Source organism: Sinocyclocheilus anshuiensis, unplaced genomic scaffold (assembly GCF_001515605.1).
Source record: "Sinocyclocheilus anshuiensis isolate Anshui unplaced genomic scaffold, SAMN03320099.WGS_v1.1 scaffold229, whole genome shotgun sequence".
Classification (NCBI taxonomy): Eukaryota; Metazoa; Chordata; class Actinopteri; order Cypriniformes; family Cyprinidae; genus Sinocyclocheilus; species Sinocyclocheilus anshuiensis.
Window position 1 is genome coordinate 1,026,253 of NW_015537957.1, and position 14,037 is coordinate 1,040,289.

The 14,037-nt window shown below is 34.5% G+C and overlaps 1 protein-coding gene across 1 annotated transcript in view; it reads left to right on the plus strand.

The window, feature by feature from the left end:
- Positions 1 to 1,392: 1,392 nt before the first annotated feature.
- Positions 1,393 to 14,037, plus strand: part of LOC107666018 (uncharacterized protein C16orf96 homolog) — a 20,209-nt gene continuing 7,564 nt past the window's right edge. Inside the window, exons 1-9 of the mRNA XM_016457110.1 lie at positions 1,393 to 1,434; positions 1,780 to 2,140; positions 4,358 to 4,443; positions 6,849 to 6,971; positions 7,041 to 7,115; positions 7,231 to 7,395; positions 7,961 to 8,079; positions 9,159 to 9,224; positions 10,793 to 10,894. Of these exons, the coding sequence (XP_016312596.1) occupies positions 1,393 to 1,434; positions 1,780 to 2,140; positions 4,358 to 4,443; positions 6,849 to 6,971; positions 7,041 to 7,115; positions 7,231 to 7,395; positions 7,961 to 8,079; positions 9,159 to 9,224; positions 10,793 to 10,894 (1,139 nt within the window). The remainder of the gene's footprint in view (positions 1,435 to 1,779; positions 2,141 to 4,357; positions 4,444 to 6,848; positions 6,972 to 7,040; positions 7,116 to 7,230; positions 7,396 to 7,960; positions 8,080 to 9,158; positions 9,225 to 10,792; positions 10,895 to 14,037) is intronic.

Consider the following 14,037-nt stretch of genomic DNA (forward strand, 5'->3'; position numbering starts at 1 on the left):
GCACGGATACATTAGCAACATTTTATCAAATGTTGAAACATTTTATTTCACTGACAAGAAGGTCCAATGTCTAAAGTTTAGCGATGTATGAAGCATCTCTTACTATTGCAGCTTTTCATTGGTCAGCATGAATTCAAACTAAATTTGCACTTCAGTCGAACTCCAGATTGCACAGATTCATATTTCAATCATGACAACTCTCAGAAGATTTTAGCATGATGATGGATATGGCAATGTTAATGTATTTGGGCTTGGCGGAATAGATCTGCTACGCTGCTGCTTTTGGTTATTGCTGTAGTTGTAGATTATTGCTGCTGCTGCAAGCAAGTACAGGAACTTGCTACTGCCAATGCATACGTCGATACGGTGCCATGAGTATTTAAGACATACTGCTGCTGCACAAATAGCATATAAAATAACCCGTAGCAGATCTATACAGGTGGAGCTGGGGAAGGTGGAGGGTTTCAGAGAAACGTTGAAAGCGCGCTGCAGGAATCTCAAGTGAATGTTAGCCAGCCATATAAATGCAAGGCAGTAAGCTCATTGGCTGCATATGCAGCATTAACCAATCAGCTTGTGCCAAGTCGTTTAACTCTCTGAATATCATCAGTTACGCTGCTCCATCTAGAGTTTCATGACTGAACTATATATTAAAATGACTGGATTTTGGCAGTGAAATTTTTCCAAGAAAAGTGATTTTTTTGATGAATAAAAATAGATGAATAGTTCATAATAACAGCATTTATTTGAAATAGAAATCTTTGTAACATTATAAATGTCTTTCCTGCCACTTTTTATGAATTTAATGCATCCTTGCTAAATGTAAGTATTAATTTCTTTAATAAAAAATGTCACCAACCCAAACCTTTCAATGGTAGAATTAAAACATTACATATATTTATTTAAACATATCTATATATGTTTAAATAATGTTTTGATATATGGATTTTGCCCTTTCTAGTCAACTGAAATGTTATTTTTGTCAAAAAAAAAAAAATCCTAAAAATAAACCCTGCCCCAGTCACTATTCCATATTGCAAAATGTTGCAGCTTCAACATTCTGCTGATTTTCTCTTTCCATGTTCCACAGAAGAAATAAAGTCAAACTGATCTGAATGACAGATCATGTTGATGAGTAAAACAAGACATAATGTTTCATTTTAGGTGAACTATCCCTTTAAATTGTTTTGTGCTCAAACAATAACATGGACTTTCAGTGGATGGAGAGACTTTGCTGCCTTTACCTGACATCAGAAAATAGTTGTGTGGTGTTTATTTAGAAAACACACAAACACATTATATTTTTCCTCTCTCTCTCAGAAAGAGCTGAAGGATAAGATGGCCCAGTACCCTGTTCCAGAGGTGGTCACGCAGTGTGTCACATGGGAAGTGATGCAGGCTGCGCTCATCAGCGAGAGGCAGAAGATTCAGGAGGTACGTCCAGCTGTAATCACTCCATACACAGCATGAAGTCAATTTAGTGTGTCCTGCAGCTTTCAGAAGCCAATAACCTTTCACAGCCACACTAAATCTCACAGGTTCTTATCACAGTCATTGTTTGGTTAGAGCAGGCGGCAGCTGTAGTTGAGGCAAACATTGACCGGAATGAATGATTTGCTAAATGTAAATGCATAACCAACATCTACAAACACAAACCGAGGCCAAAAACAAAGACATCCGTCTCAGTGTTTCATGCAAAGCGCAATATACGCTGAAGGACAAGCTGATTCTCATTCATGAGATGCTCTTTGTAAATTACATTCCCTCTTGCATTCCCAGGGGTTGCAGGACACCCTCTCCGCCGCTAAAAACATTGCACCCGTTCACCCTTTGAACCTGGGTATCCCGTTCAAAGACGACAGAGCGGGTACAGCTGGCACAGCTGGTGTAGATCTCTCTCGGCGGGTTTCTCCTCCCCAGCAGTCCCTGTCTGACGGGGCTCTGTGCACTGTGACGGGCCGCCGACTGTCCCGGGTCAGCATTGGGGCTGAGCGCTACCCGGAGACAATAGAGGCTCTGATGGAGGTGGGCGGACTGAGAGACAGGCACGAGAGTCTGGAGGCCCGCGTGGGGCAGCTGGAGGCGAACAAGGCTGATCAGACCCAGCTTCAACATCTGCGTGATCTTCTCAATGCCATGGGTACGACACAGACAGCAACATGCTTTATATGCATTATGTCTCTGTTATTCAATAATAATTCTAACCACAGTTATGATACATTATGCATATTCATGTTTACAAAGCGGCATGGCCTCAAGTCACCATCGTGTCATTCTAAACCTATGTGACTGATTTCATCTATGGAACACAAGATATTTTGAAGAATGGATAAATCGTTTCTTTTCATACAATGAAAGACAATGGGGTCCAAAACAACAATGAAAAACTTTAATTGTATAAACAAAAAAAAAAATCAATGAGACATTTCTCAAAATATATTCTTTTGTGCTCTACAGAAGAAAGAAAGTCATACGGGTTTGAAACAACTTGATGGTGGGTAAAAAATTAAAGATTTTTTTTACATTTATTAATGAAATAAGAGCCCACTTAAGTGTACTTACAGATAATACACTTTCATGACTGTTTTAACACACTTTGTAATTGTGTTAAAAACGTTTTTACTTTAAATTACATTTTAAATAATTGTTTCAATAATCTTTTGCCATGCTTTAAATAACGACACTTATTTTGATGTGTTGACTAACATACTAAAAAACATCTAAAGTACTTGATTATAATTTAACTGTAGCGAGTTATTCAATATTACATTTACAAGTTAATTTTATTAATGTAGTGTAGTTTTAAATGTACTAAATTGCAGCTTCTTTTTGTAATTACAAATATATTTTAAAAAAATAAATGCGTGCCATTTAAAAAAATAAATACACCATAAATGCGTGTCAGTACATTCATCAGTACACTTTACCCATATTTCAATAGACAAGAAAAGTAATGAAAATGAAATTACCTTTAAAAAGCACTCTATAGTTCAGTTAATTACATTTAATATAAATTTAAACAATATTACATTTTCATTTAATTGCAATTTCATTCAGTTCACACATAAGTACATTCTTTAAAAGCATATTATTTCCATAATAAGTACTCTTTTTCTAGCAGTATGTTAAAGTGTACTAATTTTCACAAGGGATCTCTTTAATGTTAACATTGGAATAAACAATTTCCTATATTATGTCCATAGTTACCAAGAAACATATTTACTTAATATTTTTGTTTGCATTTTGCATCTGCACCTCATCCAATCAAATATCCCTCTCATAAAATGTGTTAAGAATACTTTTATAATGCAATTTTTGTTTACAGTAAAGTTACTATTAACCCTTGTGCGTCAATTAAAAAAGTTTCTCTGAGGTCCTTGGAGGACAAAAAATGTCCATGTCAAAAAACTGTCATAAAAATTTGAAGCTTGGGAGTACAGACTTAAGTTTGGTCTCATTTTAAAAAAGACCCTTGGCAGATTATTGTTGAAGTTAAAAAAGTTGTAAAAAAAAAATTGAAACCAAAAAAGTTAGAGGTTTAATTTTCTGAAAATGAGTAATTTTTATATAAAATATATATTTTATAAAACATGTTAGTTGCTAGAAAATCAAAGCCATAAATCTAAACAAGTTGTGTTCCAAATTTGAGGTTGATATCTCAAAAAATGAGCTTTTAGTAAGATTTTGTTTGGGTGCAGTACCAAACTTTTCCCATTAGATTCCAGCAAAGCTCCGCTGGCATACACAGCGGTAGGATTTGTGATTCACAGTACAGTATAATTTCCCTCTCTCAAACATTACAGATGCACACAAACAAACACACATACAAACCATACTCTGACATCCATACTAACACACCCACACAATTATAGCTGTATAATTTATTCAAATGGCTCTATAATACAGCAAAAGCAGAAAACAGGAAAAATGTGAGTATTTGCTTTATAGGCCAAACCTGAGAAAATGGCACCATCTGGTAAAAAAAAAATGTAAAAAAAAATTAATTTTGAAGCCTTGCCAACAGAATGAAAGCCTATTAACAAAGACTGCATCATTTTATAGTTAAATGGCCCTGGGATTAAAAATTGCCGTTTTAATGGGGACATTTTTGTCCTTAAGGTCCTGAGAGGAACTATTTTTTGTACCTAGTGTAAAATAAATGTATTAAAGGAAATGCAGGTAAAATATAAAAATTCTAATAAAAATACACACTTGTGCCCAAATGTATGCAGTTGGCATTAAAACAAAACAAAACTGAAAAAGACAAAAATGTCCATAAGGATGCATAAGGGTTAAGCTTGTGTATGTTTAAGTGTGTTTTTGACATTTTGCTTGATATGTTTTGTGATTTCTGTAGAAGAGAGGCAGATTCCTGACCATGTGCCAGAGCAGCTGAATCATCTGAGGGCTCTTGTGGACAGTCTGCTAGCAGATAAAGAGAAGGTATGACAGAAACACTCATACTGACTATGATTTTAAAATCAAAGTAATAACTACTACACCCTAAACTGTCCCTCAAACCGGTCTTTTCATTTTGTTACTGTATCAGATTTTACAATCCCTTAAGAAGCTGATTTGATCTTTACAATATCTGTAATTATGTAAACAGAGCCTCACCTAGACTTATATTGTTCTTTGTCATTTGTGTCAGTCAAACAGACTCATTCCGGTGACTAAGCAACCAGTGCCGGGCTCTATCTATCTATCTATCTATCTATCTATCTATCTAAAATGAGGTTTTTGATCAGATTTAGTTTACTCCCGAGGAAGTTTTATGTAGGTCCAACACACATATACAGGAGCATAAGCAGCATGTTACAGTCTAGATGACTCCTGTAGGTGTCAGACGTGGAGAGTGTGTTGATGGACATGAGGACGGTACAGGTGTGTGAGAGTTCAGACTCTGCAGGACAGAGCACAGGTTCAGCCAGCGGTCAGGACACACACTCCTCACAGATAGAGCAGCTGAACCTGCAGACGACTCACATCAGGTACTACTCATCTCAAGTCTACCAGTCAATCATTAGAGACATGGGACAAGACGTATCCCACAATTTTGAAACAGCAACATTTGCATTCAGTGGTCAAAATTGGTCACTGTGTTCGGAAATGTTGCATTAGTTGCAGTAATGAGAATGCAGCATCAGAAGAGAGATGTACAAACACATCTATAACATTTTAAACTGACACTATGTCAAGATCAAATTGTTCCTCAGTTTTCTGGAGGAAGTCATCCCACTAATTATTTTATTAGCAGTTAATAAATTAGAAAAGAAAGCACAATAGATGTGTTTTTTACTGTATGTCTCACACACATACATACACTCATGCAGGATTGCAGTACTGAAGCTGGATGAGAAAGTGCAGGAGCTGATAAGAGAGAAGATGCGTGACAGAGCAGAAGGGAGATACAGTGAAGACGTACACATACAAGAGCAGGTCAGACTGACAGAACTCGCCTGGGTCATATGGCAAACATTCATGATAAATTAGTTATATTTTATTTATATATATATATATATATTAGTGCTGTCAAATGATTAATTTACAAATGATAACTTTTATTTTGGTTGCGATTAATCGCGATTAATCGTTTGACAGCACTTATATATATATATTAGTTATATATTATATATATATTATATATCAGTGTTCTGCATTGCAACATTATAATTTTAATTGTGCTTTTATATGGGCATGACTAGTTTGCTTGACTTTTTCGATTAGTTGCTTGTTCCTTCCGTGTATATTTTCATATATATATCATTCAAATGTTTTGGATCAGTATCTAATTTATTTTTTAAAAAGAAATCAATACTCTCATTTGTCAAGGATGCATTAAATGAATTAAAAGTGAACAGTAAAGACATGATAATGTTACAAAAGATTTATATTTCAAAAATACGGCCTTTTTGAACTTTCTATTCATCAAATAATCAAAAGTTTTCAACATTGATAATATTAAGAAATGTTTCTTAAGCAGCAAATCAGTACATTAGAATGATTTCTGAAGAATCATGCGGCACTGAAAACTGAAGTAATGATGCTGGAAATACAGCTTGAATATCACAGAAATAAAATATATTCAAATAGAAAAGTTATTTTAAATTGTAATAATATTTCACAATATTCATATTTTTACCATATTTTGATCAAATAAATGCAACCTTGATAATAATAATAAAAAAAAAAACATACAGGCCACAAATATTAATCACATATTAATTACAAAAGATTAGATGATTTCTTACAAATTACAAAATCATTACAAATGATTTCTTCCCTGCATCATTTTTTTGCATTAAACTAATATCTTGCAATTATCTATACAGTATATTACCCACCCTTATCGGCCTGATATCCGACCACTGTATTATTATTTTTCATGAACATTCTTTTAATTTTTTTACGGTTCACCTGTAGTTAAACAGCCTCAGGGCTATGATGGAGGATATGAGGTCCTCCTCATCCTCTCTACTCTCACAAAGTGGACAGCAGGAGGCAGTAAGCTTCAGCAAAGCAGACGATCAGGCTCAGAGTGCAGGTCAGGATCAGGGTCAACAGCAGACAGGAGGTCAGGGTCTGGAACAGGAGGTCAGTCAGTTGTCCCAGTCATGCAACAAACCTGAGGACAAGACCACTCACCTCATGAACCAGGGACATGAGGACAGGAACCAGGTACATGACACAGAGACAGACATGAAATGCCTCTTCTTCATATTTATCCTTCTTAAGTCATTTTAGGAAACATCTGGAAGGAAACACTTAAACGAGATGTTGAAGTCTCCTGATTTCCAAAAGATGACTGAAATGTTCTCGTATGAGTGTGTGATGTTGTTTTGCTGTAGAACACTAATCTGGTGAGCGACTTAGAGGGAGCCATACTGCAGCTGCAATCCGAGTGTGAGAAACTCCACAGAACATCCAACCGCCTGATGGAGGAACACAGCAAGAAACAGACACACATCGACGTGAGTAAATAGAGAGCCTCATAAGACATCATTTACTTCTATCACTTACTTAGCTTGTGGTTTTTCCAGCATCTGTTCAAGATAGTGGAGGAACTGGATGAAAAGAAAGCTGACAAGCAAGTGGTGGAAATGGAGATTGAAATCGTGAGTTGTTTCTTTATACAGTTCATAAACAATCCAAGTTCATCAACTCTTTGTGGTCCCCACTGGACCATCACAGTCACTCTCAGTCAGTGGGTGTCATCTCGTTGCTCCTCAGAAAGCAGACAAGCGGGCTCTGGAGAGCAAGGTGAGCCGCATGCAGTTCGACAGCATGGCAGAGCAGCTCGATAACATGATACAGGATCTGCTGAGGAAGATCAGCGGTCAGGAGCAGGACTGGAACAAGGTGATCGAGAAGATCTCCACTGAGATGGACTGCAAGGTGAGAGACGGACAGATCGAAGCAGTCCTTCTTTGAAGTCATTGAAATTCTCCATGGTGTAAAAATATTTTCAAACCTTTATGAACTGTTCTATCTTTTCCAGAAATATAGTGACTCTTTTTGTATACGTTTGGAGCTAAGCATTATGATCACATAAAATGTAATGAAAATGATATTAAAAAAGGCATCATTTCTTTTTTTTATTTCTTTTTCATTTGGGGTGAAATGTGACCTGTACATGTTTTTGTCAGATTTACCCAAATACACATTCATTTTAAATTAAATTAAATTAAATTAAATTAAATTAAATTATATTATATTATATTATATTATATTAAATTAAATTAAAAATGAATGTGTATTTGGGTAAATCTCACAAAAACATGTACAGGTCACATTTCACCCCAAATGAAAAAGAAATAAAAAAAAGAAATGATTTAATTGAATTGAATTGAATTGAATTGAATTTTTAAATAATAATTTAAATTTGCTGGTTGTTACAGTCTCACAAACCCCCTGTACTTCCATCATGACTATGATTTTGTGCATGTGTCTTGTACTGTAGCTGAACCGGATTGAGCTGGATCCTCTGAAGAAAGAGCTTGATGATCGCTGGAGGACCATTCATAAGCATCTGCAGACACCTCCGATCCCCGAGCAGGACGACGCTGCTGGACTCAGGAAGTGAGGCACTAGATTCACTTTTTCAAATTAATATATTATATATAATTATTTAATATATTAGTGCTGTCAAACGATTAATCGCGATTAATCGCATCCAAAATAAAAGTTTTTGTTTACAAAATATATGTGCGTATACTGTGTGTATACTGTGTGTACACACATGCATGTATGTATTTAAGAAAAATGTGTTATGTTTATATATTAAATATATTTATATATATTATAAAATATAAGAATATAAATATATAAATGTATATACATGTAAATATTTTCAAAATATATACTGTATGTGTGTGTATTTATATATATACATAATAAATATACACAGTACACATACATATATCATGTAAACAAAAACTATTTTATTTTATAATTTGTTTATTTTAATTTAATTTTTATTTATTATTAAATATTGTCTAAATATTGTATATAAGTTTTGTCTTTTGATATGTTGACTAGATGAGCACACCTGCATATTCCACTGGTGCAATGTCAAATCTGCGAAATTTATGAAAAATTTGTGAAATTTCACCAACAAAAGGTCCATTCTCCACTGATGCACAAAACACAAAACTCACTTTCACGCCAAGCTTCATTCTGTTGGTCAATGCAGCTAATTTGTGCGAAGAAAAAAAAAAATTGAAATGACTGGATTTTGCCTGCAACACTAAATGTTTCCGCACCTTCAGATCGGTCAACACACTCATGGCAGTTCATAAGTATTGTGCGTTTTGGCGAATTTGTGGCAAATTTGTGGTGAATCTCATTGCTGCAATGTGGATCAGACTTTATGCTGATAGTCACTGAGCTTGACCTTAAACCTAAAGTCAAACATATACTAAACCCTAATGCCTGAAGTTCTCTACACAAGTATGTCAAAACATATGTTGTTGCATTCAGAGCTGAATTCATGACACAAAGCATGCTGGGAATGCGTTTGCCAAGCATTTGCATCATTGTGTATGTTTCTGTAATGTTGCATTATCACTATCTGAATAACCTCTGTTTGACAAACCATGATGGTGGTTGTATGGAAACAAGCCTCACTGTCTTTGTGTCTTTCTTACTCTGTGTCAAAGACAATTAGTGGCCCGGTTTCACTGCATCTCCTGTGATCGTCCCGTGGATATGATGACACCAGGACAGTACGTAAATATTATAAAGGATATGACACTTTTTGGTAACACTTTACAGTAAGGTAAAATTTGTTGACACTATTAGTTAACATGACAACTAAGAAAAATAATTCTAAAGCATGCATTAATCTTAGTTAATGTTAATTTCAAAATTTACTAATACATTATTCAAATCAAATTGAATTTAATGAACCTGAGCTAACATGAACTAACAATGAACAGTTGTAACATCAGCTAATGTTAACTTTATTGTACATTTTTTGTCAAAATACATTAAAGGTATTTAAAAATACATTAAATTGTTCATACAGACAATGACATGAATACACACATCTTCCATAATGTATATTTCAGTTTATTAATTAAAAATTAATTGTAATATTTTCTGTGGGGCTTCAGTTGAGAAACTATTACAGTTTTTATCAATATTTTGAATTCGTTTTTATTTTTATATTTTCTGTTTTCATTGCAATTTTATATAAAGTTTTAGTCGTTTTATTGTCATTTTGTATGAATTTTTATTTCACTTTTAGTTATTTTTTAGTTATCTTTTTCAGTCATCAAGTAAAACTAAATAAAAATGAAAAATGTTGCCTTGGCAACTAGCTAAAACAAATAAGTTTAAGTTACCTTATTCGAGTTAACATTTAGTTTAATTTGTTTTATAAATATCAAATGTTTTTGTACATGGATGGTTTTAATTAGTTTAGTAACCCTGGGTTCATTTGAAAGATGTCTAAAGATGTCTATATGAAAGATGTTTTTTATAAGCAGTAAAGCAAAGTTTGGTTGAGATATTAGTCAGTTGGTGTGACCATGTGACAGCTTAAAATATTATCTGATCTAATGAAAAAAGTATACAAGACAAATAAATATTTTGTCAATAAAATAAAATTATTAACATTTTCAAATAAAGCAATGGCGTTTTTTAAGAATGATTTTGGAGTTTAACAATGAACCCATTGCAACCATGCTTGGGACGGCCCACATAAACGAGCCAAAATGCTTTACATTTCTTGAAATAATAACTTCTGTACATTAAACATTGACTGTCAATCTTTATTCACGTTCTCGTGGTTTCTCATTAAAGTAAAATTTGCATGGCTAATGTCATAGAATAGCATAGTTTAATAATAGCGGGGCACATTGTAATGCAGTGTTACAACGTTTTCCCATATGCGCAGCTGGTTAGTGTCTTCTGCTAGTTAGCGTAGCATTGAAGACCTATCTAAACTGATAAATAACAGATTGGAGTTTAAGCTAATATCAGATTTGTCTAATTTTAAATGAATGCTAAAAACTGAGATGAAAAATGTACTTAAGCCAGAAATTTACTTTTACTATGGTAAAATACATGTTCAGCGATATCGTCAAAAGTTTTTTGAATTTTGGCACACTTTGATATGGCAACTAGTAAATACCATACATTTTGTTTTGCTAGCATGTGTGGAAATATTCAAACCACGTGTGTTACTTTGTGCCCCGCGCTCCCCTGTCAAGTGTTCTCATTAGACATCCTTACACTGTTGTTGTAAACACTATAGTAACGTCTCTCACGATCTCGTTTTTTTTCACAGGAACTTGGTGACTCTGCCCTCTGCCCCAGGACTGCCCTCTCACAAGTCCAGCCGGCCCTACACTGTGTATGAGCTGGAGCAGGTGCGACAGCACTGCAGGAGGTGAGACATGTCCCACTGCAGCATTTACTGTGCTTGTCCAGCGGGGGGAATCAAAACCCAAACTTGCTCCACTGTGTTCTGCAGATACCACACAGTATACCTGACACGAACCTCTCTGTTCTGTACGTACAAAAACTTTGTGTACTTTAGGACAGTGTTTGAGGAACTAACAGAAAGTATTTGGACACACCTAAAAATGTATCAACTCTTTGTGTAATATAACGAAATATCAAAACAGGTGGCATTTCTTTTAAAGAATAAAATCACACAAGCACACTTTTTTCTAGCAAGAACATTCATAGAGAAAAGCATATTGAAGTATTCTTTACATGTTCAAGGTTAGAGTATTGTAGTTTATAGTAACAAGTCAGTTTTAGGGTGGAATAGCTTAGAGTAAATATTAAGTCATTACCAGAATAAAGAATTACAACCAAAAGGAATATTTATTACCTATTTATATATTTCCATTAAATATTTATTATTTTACTCGACTCAAAATATCAAGTCAAATTGCAGAAAGAGCAAGTGTCTTTATTGAATACATAAATCTTTGGCATAAATCCACTGATAGTGTAGATCACATTAAAAGTATATAGGTTTCTTTCAAGTCTAAAAATGAACACCTAAATAGAAACCTAGTAGTGTACTTAAATTGCAAAACTAATACAATTGTTAAACTAAAAGTATGATGATAAAAAAACAAGTATACTTGCAGTATAGTATAAACCGGTAGTTCACTGAGAGTATACTTCAAAGTGTACTTAAAAAGTGGGTTTGAAGTAGCTAATTCACTAGTAGTATAGTTGTAATACAAAATAAATACTTTTAACTATATACAAACTAGATGTGTACTTAAAGTTTACTACTTATACATATAAAAATTGGTTTTATAAACTAAAAAGTGGGTCAATTTTGTCCCATGAAGAATTGAAATAGTACACTTACAAGTATACTACTAGCAGTATACTTACTACATAGAGTACTTGGAATATATCAGATGAAGTTGAAGTATGCTTCTTTTCTAGTTATTTAATGAAATGATATGAAGGTGTCCCATTTTTTATCCCAGTGTAAAATAAAATTAAAATTAAGCAGTGAAATACTGTCCCCATCAGTGTTGCCAGACGTACGATAATTATCGTATTTGTACCATAATTTTGACCTCTGTACGATGTACGATCAATGCTACTTTATTGAATACATAAATCTTTGGCATAAATCCACTGATAGTGTAGATCACATTAAAAGTATATAGGTTTCTTTCAAGTCTAAAAATGAACACCTAAATAGAAACCTAGTAGTGTACTTAAATTGCAAAACTAATACAATTGTTAAACTAAAAGTATGATGATAAAAAAACAAGTATACTTGCAGTATAGTATAAACCGGTAGTTCACTGAGAGTATACTTCAAAGTGTACTTAAAAAGTGGGTTTGAAGTAGCTAATTCACTAGTAGTATAGTTGTAATACAAAATAAATACTTTTAACTATATACAAACTAGATGTGTACTTAAAGTTTACTACTTATACATATAAAAATTGGTTTTATAAACTAAAAAGTGGGTCAATTTTGTCCCATGAAGAATTGAAATAGTACACTTACAAGTATACTACTAGCAGTATACTTACTACATAGAGTACTTGGAATATATCAGATGAAGTTGAAGTATGCTTCTTTTCTAGTTATTTAATGAAATGATATGAAGGTGTCCCATTTTTTATCCCAGTGTAAAATAAAATTAAAATTAAGCAGTGAAATACTGTCCCCATCAGTGTTGCCAGACGTACGATAATTATCGTATTTGTACCATAATTTTGACCTCTGTACGATGTACAATCAATAATACCATAATGTACGATCATTTCAGAATTTTGTGACACCAAATGATAGTCGTTGTAATCATAGGGCTTCTATACTCATTGATCTAGCTGTGTGGATCCTACGTCTACCTTCATGATTGTGAGAAGACTTGAACGTGGTGTTACGCATGTCTTTCATCTCATCTCACGTCTTCTCGACCAATCATCATGGAGATTGACTCTCTCTCTCTCTCTCATGTTCCTGCCGCACTTAGGTCAGTTGTTTCAAAGCTGCGGTCGATAGTTTTGCAATAAAGTATAGAAAATGAGTGCTGAAAAGGATAAATAGCTGTAACATCTAGATAAATAACTGTATTCTGAACGTTTGACTCGTGCACGCTAATTTTCTTCCAAATACGATAATTTTGAGCTTCTGGTACGATACTTGGACATTTCCAATCTGGCAACACTGGTCCCCATGACGAGTGGTGATTAGTGATGAGGTCTTAATAAGTTGAGCGTTTATTTGTCTCAGCCTGGAACCAGGTACTAACCAGAATAACTTTAAGACGGCTTGTTTTGACAGAGGCTCGGCGCAGGATGAGCATAGCCATGTTTTAATATGCAGGCAGATAGATCAAGAGTTTAGTCAGTGTCCCAAATCAAGGACCCCAAAGCTCCCATACAGCCAGGGTCTGCCAGACATTTCTCAGACCCGCTACCGGCCCAACCTGGGTCCAGCAAAGAGGAGCAGCAGTCGGACCATGAGCAAGCAGTGAGCAAAGCTTTCTTAGGTAGACGTCAGTTTTACAGACCAGACACAGATATCTAGAGACTCCAGAAAATGTATATTTTAAACCTCTCTGTTCATGTACTCTTAAGAATAAAGGATCTTTATCGGCTTTGATGGTTCCATGAAGAACCTTCAACATCCGCGGAAACGTTCCATTGCACTAAAGGTTCTTTATAGTGAATAAATGTTCTTCACACTAAGAAAAAATGGTTCTTTTAAGAACTGATCACTGAAAGGTTCTCTGGGGAAACAGAAAACCCCTTTTTGGAATCTTTTTAAAGGGATAGTTCATCCAAAATGAAAATTCTGTCATTAATTACTCACCCTCATGTCGTTCCAAACCCGTAAGACCTTTGTTCATCTTCAGAACACAAATTAAGATATTTTTGATGAAATCCGAGAGCTTGCTTTCAGCAACGCAACTGACACGTTCGATGGCCACAAAGGTAGTAAGAACAAAAGGTGCATCCCAAACCGCATACTTATGCACTATTCTATGACGTTTTGTAGTATAAATAGTGCAAGTACTGTGTTCACACTGAAAATACC